At 45.9% G+C, this 17,517-nt stretch overlaps 1 protein-coding gene across 1 annotated transcript in view; it reads right to left on the bottom strand.

Annotated features, from left to right (window-relative positions):
• The window catches only part of LOC110529508 (transcription regulator protein BACH2), a 110,524-nt gene that overhangs the window by 14,940 nt on the left and 78,067 nt on the right, over nucleotides 1-17,517 (bottom strand). Inside the window, exon 3 of the mRNA XM_021611751.3 lies at nucleotides 3,556-5,133. Coding sequence (XP_021467426.2) covers nucleotides 3,556-5,133 — 1,578 coding nt within the window. The remainder of the gene's footprint in view (nucleotides 1-3,555; nucleotides 5,134-17,517) is intronic.

Raw genomic sequence — 17,517 nt, forward strand, 5'->3', positions numbered from 1 at the left:
TTGTTTGTACAGCCAACTCACTGGGGGGAAAGAGGAAAACAGCGCCCCAGGAAGCATGAGGTAGCACTTTTGTTACCAGATAAGGCTGGAGCAGAGCAGGGTGGCATTTGGCTCTACACTGAGGCTCATTATGTAAGTGCTCTTCTATACCTCCACCCATAAGGCCATGTCATAAACCAAACAGTACTGAGAGAAAGAGATTCTCACACACACAGCAGCATCTGTGACCCAGCACAGTCAGCTAGTCTCATTCATAATAGATATTATCAGCAGCAGGCGACAGTAAAGGGGAATGCTTGCAGATATAAGTCCATGTGGGTCAATAGAGATCTGACAGTGGATATTGTGAGCCACTAATCAACAATGGAGTGCAGTGTATATCCATACATTGACTCACACAAGATGACAAAGGGAACTGGACATGTCTGAAGAGTAATTTTTGGGGCTGCTTTGTCCTTCCTCGACAGCTGTATTGCTGTAAATATATTGTCTATAATTTACAGCCAGGGCATTAAGCAGTCCTTCAAACGGCTCATAAATCACTGGGTGTGGGTGCCATGCCTCTAAGGTAATAATTACACATGACTGCTAGGGCCGTTTATCTTGCCGCTCTCTGTTTGTCCACAGAAGAAGACTGGATTCCTCCACAGTCGGAGGCTCAATCCTGCCAAATTGCTCCAACCCCAGTGAAACGGGGACTAGGCTCTGTGAATCTGATCACCATGGCAACACACAATTTTCTCTCTCTCTCTCTCTCTCTCTCTCTCTCTCTCTCACGCAGTGTCAGACTCAGAAGCGGACAGTCTTATTCCTTCAGGTAAAGATAAAATAAGTCTGCCTACAACAAAACGAAATGCTACAGATGCAATAATTTCATGCTGAAATTGAAGAGGCATCAGTGGTATTCTGTATGAATAAAAAATGTATATACACTACTGGTCAAACATTTTAGAACACCTAATTATTCAAGGGTTTTTCTTTATTTGTACTATTTTCTACATTGTAGAATAATAGTGAAGACAGCAACACTATGAAATAACACATATGGAATCATGTAGTAACCAAAAAAGTGTTAAACAAATCAAAATATATTTAATATTTTGAGACTCTTCAAATAGCCATCCTTTGCCTTGATGACAGCTTTGCACACTCTTGGCATTCTCTCAACCAGCTTCATGAGGTAGTCACCTGGAATGCATTTCAATTAATAGGTGTGCCTTCTTAAAAGTGAATTAGTGGAATGTATTTCCTTCTTAATGTGTTTGAGCCAATCAGTTGTGTTGTGTCAAGGTATGAGTAGGTGTTCTAAAACTTTTGACCGGTAGTGGATATTACATTTTCTTTTTGATGGAACAAAACAGTTTTCATCCTGAATATAATTATACACTTCACTAGTCTATATTCTATCTATCCTCATTGATCTCAAAGTAAACAACAACAGTCAGTCTGTTCTGCAGTCAGTCTAGAGGATGTCAGTCGTCTGGCCAGGTGGATTAGGGGATGATTAGGGGATTGGCCATCCTTCCTTGTCAGCAGCACGGTCAGTGCTCCAGGCTGCAGTCCTATTATGACACAACACAGAGCAGACCTTCCTCCACCAAAGGACTTAAACAGCTACGTTCTCTTTTATTACACTGCTATTGTCCTATCACTATCACAAACATAGACTTTTGCTCAAACTTATACTATTATGCTCTGTCTGTGTATAACATAACATAGCCTACCTTCACTTTCAACTAGTGTAGGTGTATATCTAATTGTTGATACACTAGAAATGTCACAAACACTATAAGCCATATTTGTGTATAAACAACAAAGGCTACCTTCACCTAGGTGTACAGGTAAGTGCCAAAATAAAGGAAACACCAACATAAAGTGTCTTAATAGGGCGTTGGGCCACCAAGAGCCGCCAGAACAGCTTCAATGATCCTTGGCATAGATTATATAAGTGTCTGGAACTCCATTGGAGGGATGCAACACCATTTTGGGTGATAAAATGACACCAGGCTTTATACCTTATGTATTTCCAGCCTGTATCACAACCGTCCGTGATTGGGAGTCCCATAGGGTGGCACACAATTGGCCCAGCGTCGTCCGGGGTTGGCCGGAGTTGCCATCATTGCAAATAAGAATTTGTTCTTAACTGACTTGCCTAGTTAAACAAAGGATAAATAAAAAATAAATGTTAAAATGTTAAAATGTTAAAAATTCTTAATAATGACAGCATAATTTTCAATACCGTAAAAAAAAAATCTAAGTGGATAGATATCAAGATATCAAGCTTCTTGGTTACAGCAGAGACATTCAATCCCCTCCTGGATCAAGATCCCTGTTGCCTAATTGTTTCTTTGTTGTTGAAATAGCGCCCCTTGTGTGCACTCCGGGAATACCGTGCACTCCGGTAAGGTACAGAAACATTATGATGGTATGAAAATGTGGATACCGCCCATTCCTAGGTGGTGGAAACGCTGTCTCATGCGCCTGTCCAGAATCTCCCATAAGTGTTCAATTGGGTTGAGATCTAGTGACTGAGATGCCCATGTCATATGGTTTACATGCTCATCAAACCATTCGGTGGCCACTCATGCCCTATGGATGGGGGCATTGTTATCATATGATGGGCCATGGTAGACAAAATAATGGCCTGCCCATCATTTTTATACATGACCCTAAGCATGATGGGATGTTAATTGCTTAATTACTCAGGAACCACACCTGTGTGGAAGCACCTGCTTTCAATATACTTTGTACACCTCATTTACTCAAGTGTTTCCATTATTTTGGCAGTTACCTGTAAATCTAATTGGTAATGCAGTATAAATGTCATGGCACAGCTAGGTGTCTTGAGAATTAGCATACGCAGACTGTGTGGAATTAATTAGAGATGTCAAGTTTGTGGATGGATAATATGAACTAGTTGGCCTGCGCTGCCCTGACAGCTAGGGAGACAGAGATAAAGCCCCAGGAGAAAGCCTTCAGACCATAGACAGAGTCCTGACCCCTCCGCCATGGACCATCTACATCTCAGTCATATAACCCTACTACACTAGCGCTTCCCCGTCCACAGGATCAACCAATCACAGCCCTCGACACAACCACCACCTCCTCGGGAGTGTGTAAAACATATGAATAATATCAAAGCACATCTTTGCCCCTGTTCTGTTTATGGTGTGCTGTGAATCTTTTAGTGAAAATACTCCCGCTTCAATTACATGATGATCTAATCTAATGACTATTAATGCAGACCTGGAGAGCTAGGTCCCCAAAGAATTAGGAATTAGAATACTAGAATGGAGATGAACCTTTTTATGATGGGGATAAAGGTCAGCAATTTTGGTCAGGGAGTTGGTCAACCATGGTTTACCAGTGCTGTTATATTATATTGTGTAAAATAGTGAATCAGAAAAATGTATATGCACTGTATGGTTGTCATTTAATAAGATCTCTATGTAGGTCAGTGTGAGATGATGATGATTAGTCACCAAGCTGAGACTGAGAGTACGAGGCATTGTGTACGTCATGAGAGAAGAGTGTGATAGTGTCAAAGTCACTCACCTCTCGCCCTTGATCGACTCGGCACGACTCGCTGTCACCCTCGGAGAAGGATCCCGACTCGTCACTGGAGTTGGTGCCGTACGATTGCTCGCACTTGATCTTGGGGCGAACCTGGTTGAAGAGGGTGTCCCCCCCCATCACGCCCTGTTCCTGCTGGTCGGCGGCGAGGCGGAGCGCCACGTTGGAGCACGGCGAGGAGGAGAACTCAAACTGGGGCAGGCTGCAGGGTGAGCCGCCGCTCCCATCCTCCGCGTAGGAGTAGGAGGAGCAGGAGCTGGAGGTCCGTGTGCGGGTCTCAGAGGGCGGCGAGCGCGAGCAAACCTTGATTGGCACTGGGCAGCTGGTGTTTGGCAGCGGGCGACAAAGGACCGGCGGGGGCTCGGTGGTGGCGGAGGCGAGGGAGGGGGCACTGCTCGGGGAGTAGGTCTGGGAGCTGGGAAGGGACTGGCTGGCACCAGCCCACAGGCCCATTGACGTGTGCTCCGAGTGCTCCATCTCCAAAGAGCTCCCGCCGGGGTAGGAATGCGTCGGGGAGCCCAGACGGTCACAGGCCCCTGAGGAGGAAAAGATGACACTGCGGCGGTCCAGCTCCACTTCCTGTTTACAGACGCCGTCGCAGGAGGTGGACTTCAGCGACGAGAGCCTCAGAGGGAAGCCCTCTACCTCCTTCAGGGATGTAACAGACAGGCCCAGCTCCCCAGCATTGAGAGGCCTGAAGTCTTTTGTTTTGTGATCTTCCAGAGTGGTTCCTTTGTCTTGGGGGCAGACGCTGGCGAGTCTGTTGGCAAATAGCTGCTGCGACACGTTGGGCAGACCCGGCAGGTCTGCTCCTTTTTTGAAGAAGGCGCGGAGGCAGGTGGGGGACTGGCTCCTCTTGGCGGAGGAGGCGGACAATACTGGGACACTGTCCATCTCCATGCCTGTCTCCTTGTCCAGGCCGCCCTGCTCGTCCCCTGACAGGCACAGCGAGATGGCCTCTTCCTCTGCCCGCGGCTCCACTTTGATGTCTGCCACCGGTGACATGCTCTGGCCCCGGACCGCCTCGCCGCTGATGCCACCGCTGGTCTCCTTTAATAATAATGTGCTTGGTAAACCTGAGGTACTGGTGTGTGAGGAGGTGTCGTTATTGTGCTTGTTGCAGGCCCACTGGTATTTCCTGTATTTGGGGCAGCGGGGGAGGTCGGATGCTCCGTGTCTGTCGAAGTCCAGTCGTACGTTGCTGAAGTCACTGGGCACCGCCACGGGTAGCCGGTCCTTGTCCGGGGCGCGCCGCAAGGAGGAAAGGGCTTCAGAGCGCCGGCGTGCCTGGGGGGAGGCTGCCTTTGTTGTCGTCTCAGACTGCATGTTCTCGTCCTCGGTCTTGTGGTTGCCCTCGGCCGGCGCCACCTTGTGGCACAGCAGCAGGCCATCCTCCTCACTGCGGAGCTGGGCCTCCAGGAAGCGAAAGCACGAGTCCTCCAGGTTGTGCACGCGCAGGAATTTGCCACAGCGGATGACGTCCTGGATGTTTTCTCTGCTGAGTAACAGCTTAGCAGTGTAGGCAAACTGCAACAATGGGGCGAATCCCCTGGCAGTGACCTGCGAAAAAACAGGGAAATTGGCAGCATTACCATCAGCACTGCCATTGTTCTGAGCCCTTGGAGTGTGGTGAGACAACCCGACAGCTCTAATGACCACAAACAAACACTGTAAAGTACTAAGTTAATCTTTTATCGGGTCAGCACCTAACATTGTAAAAAGCCAGCAAATAAAACCCAGTGGTGCTGGGCTGGTTGGCAGGCGGCAGCTTGGGTGTCCAGCCCGTTTTCATTACACAAACCCTTTTGACATGGTGACATTTCACTGGGCTACCACAGTCTGTCTGCCCTGCGATGACCTATCACCCTCCCCGGCGGCTCCCACCCACCCCTGTGTTGTGTTGTGTTGATGTACAGGAAGCCTTTGTTGTCATCACAGACTGCATATAGACCATAGGACCATATGGTTTGCAGCTCCTCCTGCTGCTACTGCTGCTGCCTCACTTTCTGTCAGTCCCCTGCAGCCCCTCTTTAAGTGCCTGTGAAGCCAAATAGTTTGAAAGACTGCGGCTTATCATTATTGCAGCCATGTGGCGTAACCTAGGATAAGAGAGAGGGAATCCTTCAATTTAGACTTAATGGAGGATAATTATGGAAACCTGCCTTCTACTACTGTTGTTACTGAAGAGAGAGAGAGAGAGAGAGAGAGAGAGAGAGAGAGAGAGAGAGAAGGAGATAGAAAGAGAAAGTGAGAGAGAGAGAGCGAGAGAGAGAGAGAGAGAGAGAGAGAGCGAGAGAGAGAGAGAGATGCTTGCTCAATGAATACCATCACAAACCACACACAAAGCTCACAATGCAATTACGAGGCTATCCACTTTGAATGGTGGATAGCAATTGTTGTGTGTGTGCCACCGGCACCTTTTCTTTGCCTGAGCGATGTAAAGTTCCCGGTACAAGACTTAACGGGCTCTCAAAGTGTGTTTTTAATGAGCAGGGAGAAAGAGCCCAGTGTTTACTGGTTGTTTCGCTACCCATTTGTGGGAGTAACAACACAAGATGAATTACTCTAGGTCATTAGGTCATTAGATCAGTGGTCATCAACCCATCAATCGCGAGGCATTCCTAGTCGATCACCAAACATTTAGGTAAAAAAAACAACGATGAAGCGTTCCTATTTTTTTATTTGTTTCGTGATGTTGGCGGTAGGTGCACTTGATTCAGCAGCCCTAGTGCAGGGAAGGCAAAGTGTTCCAATTTTGAACCATTTCATGTCTGAAGTTATTACTCTGCTGACCAAGCAGGCCCAGAGAGCAAGTCAGGTGCACCTACAGGCCTACGGCTGGCCAATCAGACAGCTCAGATCACCGTGTCTGCACTGTGCCCTGAAGCCATCAAAATAAGCCTTAAGCACACAGCAAAATTGATGCTGTAAGATTTCAACATTTTTGACCAGAGAGAGACTCAACAAATAGAGCAAAGCGCTGCTGTTTTTATGAGTAAGTTCATGTTGAAGTTGTTATTCAGCGCCGTCAACACGTTGTTCAACACTTTTAGAAGCCATAAAATGCTACAACCAGCACTGCAGCTGTAATGAATGACCATAGCAAAGTGTTTGGAGAAGCTGGCGTTGTTATTATTAGCAGCTTGTCTCTTTTTTATATCGAGGAATATTTCACTTTATCTGGACATTGGATTAACAACCTGAATTGGTGCATGAGGCAGAAATAATCTAGTGCGACTTGAGTTTCGCCATCCGCTGGAGGACTGTGTTCCCTTTTCTCAACGTAGGGAGGAAGAGCGGAGGGATGAGAGGCAACCTCACCGCTGCTACCCCCCCCCCCCCCCAGACTGATGCAGGCCATCAGTCCAGTAAAATAAAATAAAAAGCTAATTATTATGCTCACTCAGCTGTGTCTCAAAACTAATACAACAAATGATCTATTACAAGTGTGATTATATACCTTCATTTTTAAATATAATTATAAATATAATAGCCAATATGCCGTGATAATGCATTGGGTATATAGACTACTACAAACCTCATTGCTACAGATCTGTTTTAATAGGTTAATGTTGCATAGGCTTACGTTTTTTAGGGCCTGAATATGACTTAGAAAGTGATCTTGACTCAGAAAAGATTGGTGACCACTGTTCTAGATGTAATGGTACTCTCTCTCTCTCTCTCTGTGTGAACCGTAGCAGTAGAGGCTGTCGGCAGCTCTGCACTCCCATGCTCGGTGCCAGGCACCCTGCTAGTAAAACAGGATTTTCCCTCCTCAGAAATCTAACTCACAAACCACAAAAATTTGCTTTGTGGATTTTTCCGTTTGGAAAAACAACCGGACAGTGTTTACGAGGAAAAGCAAATATAGGCCTAGAGGGGAAAATGTTAGGTAATATGAATTATTCATAGCAGGAGCGAAATCACTGGGATGTGTGTTGTGTCGATTTTGTTGGAGGGATTATTCTAAATGGGGTTTACATGCACAATCCTATAAGGATAGTATTTTTGTAATTCTATGGTTGCCTGATAACACAACAAATGTATTAATGTTAGGCTACTCCCTAGACTGGACTCTCCGCTACTGATGAACACAGCACCTCTACTATAACGCTGCAGAACCACTCGGCCACATCAGTGTGCGCACACTCACTCACTCACTCACTCACTCACTCACTCACTCACTCACTCACGTATGCACACACACATACTCACTCACACGTATGCACACACTCACTCACACACACACGTATGCTCACACACACACACACACACACACACACACACACACACACACACACACACACACACACACACACACACACACACACACATACACACACACACACACACACACACACACACACATACACACACACACACACACACACACACACACACACACACACAGAGCCCCAAACCAAAAGTGAGGCAGGGCCAGGTTACTACTAAGTGCCACCCACTGGTCTCGTTTATCCACTATCCACCCCTCCCTTTCTTTTACCCATACACAACCAGGTAAAGAGGAAAGTGGTCTGGGCTTAAATGAGGCTGGTCAGCTGGGCCAGCACCATCCAGGGCTGCTGATAAACAGACTTCCCAGAGCTGCTGCTGGGCTGCTGGGGGAAAAGTGCTGAGCGTTCCCTGGATCTATTTCCAGCTTGTAAATCTGTAATTTACTATTTATATTTTGACAACTTTTACTATTACTTCACTACATTCCTGAAGAAAATAATGTACTTTTTACTCCATACATTTTTCCTGACACCCAAAAGTACTCGTTACATTTTTAATGCTTAGCAGAACAGGAAAATTGTCCAATTCACACACGTATCAAGAGAACATACCTGGCCATCCCTAGTGCCTCTGATCTGGTGCACTCACTAAACACAAATGCTTAGTTAGTAAATTATGTCTGAGTGTTGGAGTGTGCCTCTGGCTATCCGTAAAAAAAAAACATTTAAAAAAAATGTTTAAAAAATTCTTAACATAAGGAATTTGAATAGATTTTTACTTTTGATACTTAAGTATATTTAAAACTTTTACAAAAGTAGTATTTTACTGGGTGACTTTCACTTTTAATTGAGTCATTTTCTATGAAAGTATCTTTACTTTTACTCAAGTATGACGATTGGGTAGGTTTTCCACCAATGCCCTCGACCATATGTGATTACACCACTGTTACAACCAGCACAGTCGCATAATGAAGGCAAACGTGAGGGATCCGGAGAAAGACAGCAAAAGAAAGAGAGAGAGCGAGAGAGAGAGAAAGACAGAGAAAGACAGAGATAGAGAGAGAGAAGGTGTGAGGAAAAAAAGGGCAAGAGGGAAAGATGGTTGCACTTGCAACCTAAAAAGCCACACTTGAAAGGGAGAACAAAAGGCGAAGGTGGTGGATATAAAGCACATTTCCTGGTCATTACTGGATAGTTGTTGACATACTGTATGAAGCGTTTCAGAACATTAGCAACACTTATTGTAGGAGTTAACACAAAGGGACAATTTAATCAAGGTAATAGAACTGGGGCATTTTATGCTAATATGGGCTTGTGGACCGGGTGTGTCAGGCCTGCTATGTTTCTATGGACCGGTGACGAGGCGGTACCATTACAGAGCAGGACATTATAGCAAGAGTGCATCACAGAATCCTGTTTTAAGGAAGTCTGCCCAATATCCTTCCATAAACAGACAGTGTGGAATACTATTACCCCCCTTCTTTCTCCCTCTATTGCTATCTCTCTCTCTCTCTCTCTCTGACATCCCCCTCTGTCTTCCTCCAGTCTCTCTCTCCCTCACTGAGCTCTCTCTCTGAGGCCTCCCTCTGTCCGCTCCACTCTGTAGTAGAGACGGCTAATTCATGCAAATGTACTTCAGCGAATTCCTGAATGTCACGTATCCTAATGAGGACATTGCATAGCATGACAATGGAGTGCTTCCCCGGGCGGCACGCTGCCAAGCCAGAAGAGAGATAGTCCATCTCCTCTGGAGAGACTACAAGTTAGACATTTTAATATCAGATCTGCTGAGTAACCTGACATTAACCTCTGTATTGAAAGGCACATGACGAGGAGCCTCGATGCTGATGAGTCACAGCACAGCACTAATGGATGGAGGCACTGTATGGAGGGTTGGCTGCCATCGTCATTTATCCTCGTAGGAGAGAAAAGAGAGGTGGAAGAGGAAGCACAGGGACAATGACTCACTGCAGTACAGCCAAGCGTTCAACTTAAAGCCATTAAACGCAATTATGACAATAAATAAACGAGTGAAAATGTTTTTTCCACAGTAAGACACCAGTAAACACTGGGACACATGAGACGTTTTCTGCGAATAAACCTCCCCTGACGGTGTGGAGCAAACCTCCCCTGACGGTGTGGAGTAAACCTCCCCTGACAGTGTGGAGTAAACCTCCCCTGACGGTGTGGAGTAAACCTCCCCTGACGGTGTGGAGCAAACCTCCCCTGACGGTGTGGAGTAAACCTCCCCTGACGGTGTGGAGTAAACCTCCCCTGACGGTGTGGAGTAAACCTCCCCTGACGGTGTGGAGTAAACCTCCCCTAACGGTGTGGAGTAAACCTCCCCTGACGGTGTGGAGTAAACCTCCCCTGACGGTGTGGAGTAAACCTCCCCTAACGGTGTGGAGTAAACCTCCCCTGACGGTGTGGAGTAAACCTCCCCTGACGGTGTGGAGTAAACCTCCCCTAACGGTGTGGAGTAAACCTCCCCTAACGGTGTGGTGTAAACCTCCCCTGGCGGTGTGGAGTAAACCTCCCCTAACGGTGTGGAGTAAACCTCCCCTGACGGTGTGGAGTAAACCTCCCCTAACGGTGTGGAGCAAACCTCCCCTGGCGGTGTGGAGTAAACCTCCCCTAACGGTGTGGAGTAAACCTCCCCTAACGGTGTGGAGTAAACCTCCCCTGACGGTGTGGAGTAAACCTCCCCTGACGGTGTGGAGCAAACCTCCCCTGGCGGTGTGGAGTAAACCTCCCCTGACGGTGTGGAGTAAACCTCCCTTGACGGTGTGGAGTAAACCTCCCCTGACGGTGTGGAGCAAACCTCCCCTGGCGGTGTGGAGTAAACCTCCCCTAACGGTGTGGAGTAAACCTCCCCTGGCGGTGTGGAGTAAACCTCCCCTAACGGTGTGGAGTAAACCTCCCCTGGCGGTGTGGAGTAAACCTCCCCTGACGGTGTGGAGTAAACCTCCCCTGGCGGTGTGGAGTAAACCTCCCCTGACGGTGTGGAGGAAACCTCCCCTGACGGTGTGGAGTAAACCTCCCCTAACGGTGTGGAGTAAACCTCCCCTGGCGGTGTGGAGTAAACCTCCCCTAACGGTGTGGAGTAAACCTCCCCTGGCGGTGTGGAGTAAACCTCCCCTGACGGTGTGGAGTAAACCTCCCCTAACGGTGTGGAGTAAACCTCCCCTAACGGTGTGGAGTAAACCTCCCCTGGCGGTGTGGAGTAAACCTCCCCTGGCGGTGTGGAGTAAACCTCCCCTGACGGTGTGGAGTAAACCTCCCCTAACGGTGTGGAGTAAACCTCCCCTGGCGGTGTGGAGTAAACCTCCCCTGACGGTGTGGGGTAAACCTCCCCTGACGGTGTGGAGTAAACCTCCTCTAACGGTGTGGAGTAAACCTCCCCTGACGGTGTGGAGTAAACCTCCCCTGACGGTGTGGAGTAAACCTCCCCTGACGGTGTGGAGTACATGACGAGACACTGGGGAGGACATGACCCTGCCACTTTACTACGAGGATGCTCAGCTCTGACTTTACACGCTGTCCCTGTCTTTATTCTTGAGGATGCTGTATGGTATCCTGCTGTGTTTCTATACAAACTGGCAGAACATTACTGCCATCCACTTGTTGATACACCCTGCACCTGAGATGAGACATTGAAAATACAGGGCAGCCAGTGGTTAATTGTTTGGGTCTCGAGGGTTAAATCCAGCTACTATAAACACACAGACAACATTCTGTAGGCTCTCACTGGGTCTCCCTGGCTGGCTGGCTGGTTGACTCAGAGAGAGATACATGTACATGCGCTGGTTCTCAGAGTAGCCTGCTCAAACGGCAGACAAAGAGCCTGTATCCTTACTGTCAGATTAGCGCTGAGCACTGTGCCCTTGTGTTGACGGAGAGAAGACCCCGTGCATTATCGACAGCAGTCACACTAGGTGGTATCGCTAGCTCACTTGCTCTTCTATCTTCTTTCTCTCTCTCCTCTCTTCTCCCTGCTTCTCGCACCCTGCCCCCAACTTCGGTGGGGGGAAGACAGTTGAAGATATGCGCCTGCCTCCCGCCATCTGTCTAATGAGCTGTAAATGTGTGATAGTCTCCTGGTTGGGCTCTCTGTTTGTGTCAAGCCCTGCTGTTGCTGTTCTGCTTCCACCTTGCCCTGAGTCCTTCAGATTAGTTAGCCTGGCTTCTGCATGTCTCACCTGATCAAGTGTCTGATGAGATGGAGGTCGGGGGGGGGGGGGATGTCACTCACCAATACTAAACCTCTCAAGGCGCATTACATTTCCCTGTTTTACCAGCATCCACTCATGAGGCAGCCACTCTCTCTCTGTGCATCCTTAATGGCACCCTATTCCCTAGAGCCCTGGTCAAAAGCAGTTGACTATATAGTGGATAGGTTGCCATTCCCGACGCATCCTGAGTAAACCAGAGGTCAAATATGGCTACCGGTCAAGCAAGGGGCCTCCTTCCTCCTCTCTCACTTCCTCCTCCCTCCTATGGTCTGGATCTGGGATTAAGTGTTTGTTTCCTCCCTCTTCTTGGTTTAAGGCCCATGGCAGTCAAAAATATGATTTTCATAGTTTAAAACCACTCTGCCAATAACAGCTTGTTTTCAGATTTCCACTCCACCACCAAGACCAGTCCTAGCAAAATTCTTACTGGAGAAATTGCTCTTTACAAAGAAGCTATTTTTGATTTTTTTTACCATTTTATTTTAAAACAATCACAGTAAGGTACTTAATTGGGTAACACTTTATTTGGATAGTCCATCTGTAGATGCTCTACCATAGCTCCAACCCAAACCCTTATCCTAAACCTAAACTTAACCCTTACCCAAACCCTTATCCTAAACCTAAACTTAACCCTTACCCAAACCCTTATTCTAAACCTAAACTTAACCCTTACCCAAACCCTTCTATTCCCATTCTAAACCTAACCCTAACCCAGGGAATAGAGGATAGCATCATAGCCTCTGTGATTGTCTTCGTTTCACATTTCATCTGCAGTGTCTTTTTTTCCCCCTCTCTCCCTGTCTTTCCTTGGTAATCATCGAGCAGTACCAAAAGTTTCAGAGGTTTGGACACACCTACTCATTCAAGGTATTTTCTTTATTTTTACTATGTTATACATTGTAGAATAATAGTGAAGACATCAAAACTATGAAATAACACATGGAATCATGTAGTAACCAAAAAAGTGATAAACAAATATAAATATATTTTAAATTTTTGATTCTTCAAAGTAGCCTTGATGACAGCATTGCACACGCGTGGCATTCTCTCAACCAGCTTCATGAGATAGTCAGCTGGAATGCATTTCAATTAACAGGTTTGCCTTGTTAAAAGTTCATTTGTGGATATTTCTTGCTTGTTAATGCATTTGATGTAATGCATTTGAGCCAATCAGTTGTGATGTGACAAGGTAGGGGTGGTATACAGAAGATAGCCCTATTTGGTATATACCAAGTCGATATTATGGCAAGTACAGCTCAAATAAGCAAAGAGAAACCACAGTCCATCATTACTTTAAGACATGAAGGTCAGTCAATCCGGAACATTTCAAGAACTTTTAAAGTTTCTTCAAGTGCAGTCGCAAAAACCATCAAGCCCTATGATGAAACTGGCTCTCATGAGGACCGCCACAGGAAAGGAAGACCCGGAGTTACCTCTGCTGCAGAGGATAAGTTCATTAGAGTTACCAGCCTCAGATTTCAGCCCAAATAAATGCTTCACAGACTTCAAGTAACAGACACATCTCAACATCAACTGTTCGGAGGAGACTGTGTGAATCAGGCCTTCATGGTCAAATTGCTGCAAAGAAACAACTACTAAAAGACACCAATGAGAAGAAGAGACTTGCTTGGGCCAAGAAACACGAGCAATGGACATCAGAAAGGTGGAAATCTGAGATTTTTGGTTCCAACCACTGTGTCTTTGTGAGACACAGAGTAGGTGAAAGGATGATCTCTGCATGTGTGGTTCTCACCATGAAGCACGGATGAGGAGGTGTGATGGTGTGGGGGTGCTTTGCTGGTGACACTGTCTGTGATTTATTTAGAATTCAAGGCACACTTAACCAGAATGGCTACCAAAGCATTCTGCAGCGATACGCCATCTCATCTGGTTTGCGCTTAGTGGGACTATCATTTGTTTTTCAACGGGACAATGACCCAACACACCTCCAGGCTGTGTAAGGGTTATTTGACCAAGAAGGAGAGTGATGGAGTGCTGCATCAGATGTCCTGGCCTCCACAATCACCCGACCTCAACCCAATTGAGATGTTTGGGATGAGTTGGACCACAGAGTGAAGGAAAAGCAGCCAACAAGTGCTCAGCATATGTGGGAACTCGATTGGCGATTGGAAAAGCATTCCTCATTAAGCTGGTTGAAAGAATGCCAAGAGTGTGCAAAGCTGTTATTAAGGCAAAGGGTGGCTACTTTGAAGAATCTCAAATATAAAATATATTTTGATTTGTTTCACACTTTTTTTGATACTACATGATTCCATTTGTGTTATTTCATTTTGATGTCTTTACAATCTACAATGTATAAAATAGTACAAATAAAGAAAAATCGGACAAAAATGTGTCAGCACCTGTGAGTCACCTTACTGTACAATAAAGACACCGGTGACAGAGGACATTAAATCTTGAGAGATGATATCAATGAAATTACCTTCCCTCCATTATGTTTAGACAGGACAGAGAAATAGTGGTGGTGTCCCAAATGGCACCCTATTACCTATATAGTGCACTACTTTGACCAGGGGTTGGGCCCGGTTCAGGTAACAGAGCCTAACAACATTTTTCATGGAACCGGGAATAAAAGTCATTCATAGTATTTTGCATTCTTTTTCTAGTTCCACAAAAAAAACGTGACAAAACGCCTACGCAAAGCCCTCACTCTGTCACTCAGAAATGCATTCCAGTGTCTGCCTGCAAGCTGAAAATCTTTGCCAGTGTGTGTGCGTGTTTAGGCTACCTTTCCCTCTGAAGCATATGCTACTGTACTGACATTACCATAGGCTACTGTCCTGACATTACCATAGGCTACTGTCCTGACATTACCATAGGCTACTGTCCTGACATTACCATAGGCTACTGTCCTGACATTACCATAGGCTACTGTCCTGACATTACCATAGGCTACCATCTTGACATTACCATAGGCTACCGTTCTGACATTACCATAGGCTACCATCCTGACATTCCCATAGGCTACTGTACTGACATTACCATAGGCTACCATCTTGACATTACCATAGGCTACCGTTCTGACATTACCATAGGCTACTGTACTGACATTACCATAGGCTACTGTACTGACATTACCATAGGCTACCATCTTGACATTACCATAGGCTACCGTTCTGACATCACCATAGGCTACCGTCCTGACATTCCGATAGGCTACTGTCCTGACATTACCATAGGCTACTGTCCTGACATTACCATAGGCAACTGTACTGACACTACCATAGGCTACTGTCCTGACATTCCCATAGGCAACTGTACTGACACTACCATAGGCTACTGTACTGACATTACCATAGGCTACCATCTTGACATTACCATAGGCTACCGTTCTGACATTACCATAGGCTACCGTCCTGACATTCCGATAGGCTACTGTCCTGACATTACCATAGTCTACTGTCCTGACATTACCATAGGCAACTGTACTGACACTACCATAGGCTACTGTACTGACATTACCATAGGCTACCGTTCTGACATTACCATAGGCTACCGTCCTGACATTCCGATAGGCTACTGTCCTGACATTACCATAGTCTACTGTCCTGACATTCCCATAGGCAACTGTACTGACACTACCATAGGCTACTGTACTGACATTACCATAGGCTACCATCTTGACATTACCATAGGCTACCGTTCTGACATTACCATAGGCTACCGTCCTGACATTCCGATAGGCTACTGTCCTGACATTACCATAGTCTACTGTCCTGACATTACCATAGGCTACTGTCCTGACATTACCATAGGCAACTGTACTGACACTACCATAGGCTACTGTCCTGACATTCCCATAGGCAACTGTACTGACACTACCATAGGCTACTGTACTGACATTACCATAGGCTACCATCTTGACATTACCATAGGCTACCGTTCTGACATTACCATAGGCTACCGTCCTGACATTCCGATAGGCTACTGTCCTGACATTACCATAGTCTACTGTCCTGACATTACCATAGGCTACCATCTTGACATTCCCATAGGCAACTGTACTGACATTCCCATAGGCTACTGTCCTGACATAACCATAGGCTACTGTACTGACCTTACTGATATTCCCATAGGCTACCGTCCTGATATTACCATAGGCTACTGTCCTGACATACCCATAGGCTAGTGTACTGATATTACCATAGGCTAGTGTACTGATATTACAATCATGATTCAGAAGCTAGGGAGAGATTTGTAATTAGCTAGAGAAGAATGGATACATTTTTTTCTATGCTAGTTAAGGATACTATAGGCTTAGTTATCACGTTTCACATTGGATTTATTAACTACAAAAAGGTATGACGTGTTTCTAATTCTGTTGCCGTTCTGCACATAAACTTTTCATAGATAGCTAGCTGAAAGGACATTCAAAGTTCCTCCATAGAAGCCACTCCTCCTAGGTATAATTCTGTGGAACTAATTCAGATAATGCATGTCATAACAAGATGCACAGCACTTCAAGCCTCTTCCTCAACCCTCTCTCGCTCTCTCCCCACCAGCAAAATTTCAGTCACATCTTGCACCATAAGCTACACTTGTCTTTCCATCATGCATGTAAACAACTAGCTCGTAGGATCTATCCACAATGATTGGTAAAGTAATTTAATTAGTTAAATGTATAAAAACGCTGATATCACAGGTTAAAAAAGGAACAGAAAGGAGCGATATTTTTTGGGTTTCAACTGGTTCAGAACTGTATTTTGCTGGCCAGAACAGTGGAACGGAACAACAACAAAAATAGCGCTTCTGTTCAGAACGAAACGATGTTGGTGAAAAAATGTTGGTTCCAACCCTTGCTTTTGACTAGAGCCCTATGGGTCCTGGTCAAATGTAGTGCACTACAAAGGAAATAGGGTGCCATTTGGGACACAGATATCATCCCACCAAAGGACCGACTCATCATCATCATCATCAACCTGTCTCTTAGACGGAGCTATTTAATAACCACTTCACAACCCAGTTTATACAGTAAATCTAATATATTTCCCTACTTACTCAATATAATGTTTATTTAGGGACAAGAATGTTAAAAGTTCATATTCTGTTAACTCATACCCAAATAATGTTGTTTGTCCACACCATTCTCTAGTCGGGGAATGCCCACACCATTCTCTAGTTGGGGAATGTCCACACCATTCTCTAGTTGGGGAATGCCCACACCATTCTCTAGTTGGGGAATGTCCACACCATTCTCTAGTTGGGGAATGTCCACACCATTCTCTAGTTGGGGAATGTCCATACCATTCTCTAGTTGGGGAATGCCCACACCATTCTCTAGTTGGGGAATGTCCACACCATTCTCTAGTTGGGGAATGCCCACACCATTCTCTAGTTGGGGAATGTCCACACCATTCTCTAGTTGGGGAATGCCCACACCATTCTCTAGTTGGGGAATGTCCACACCATTCTCTAGTTGGGGAATGCCCACACCATTCTCTAGTTGGGGAATGTCC

Source organism: Oncorhynchus mykiss, chromosome 8, assembly GCF_057628025.1.
Source record: "Oncorhynchus mykiss isolate SJ-2025 chromosome 8, ASM5762802v1, whole genome shotgun sequence".
Classification (NCBI taxonomy): Eukaryota; Metazoa; Chordata; class Actinopteri; order Salmoniformes; family Salmonidae; genus Oncorhynchus; species Oncorhynchus mykiss.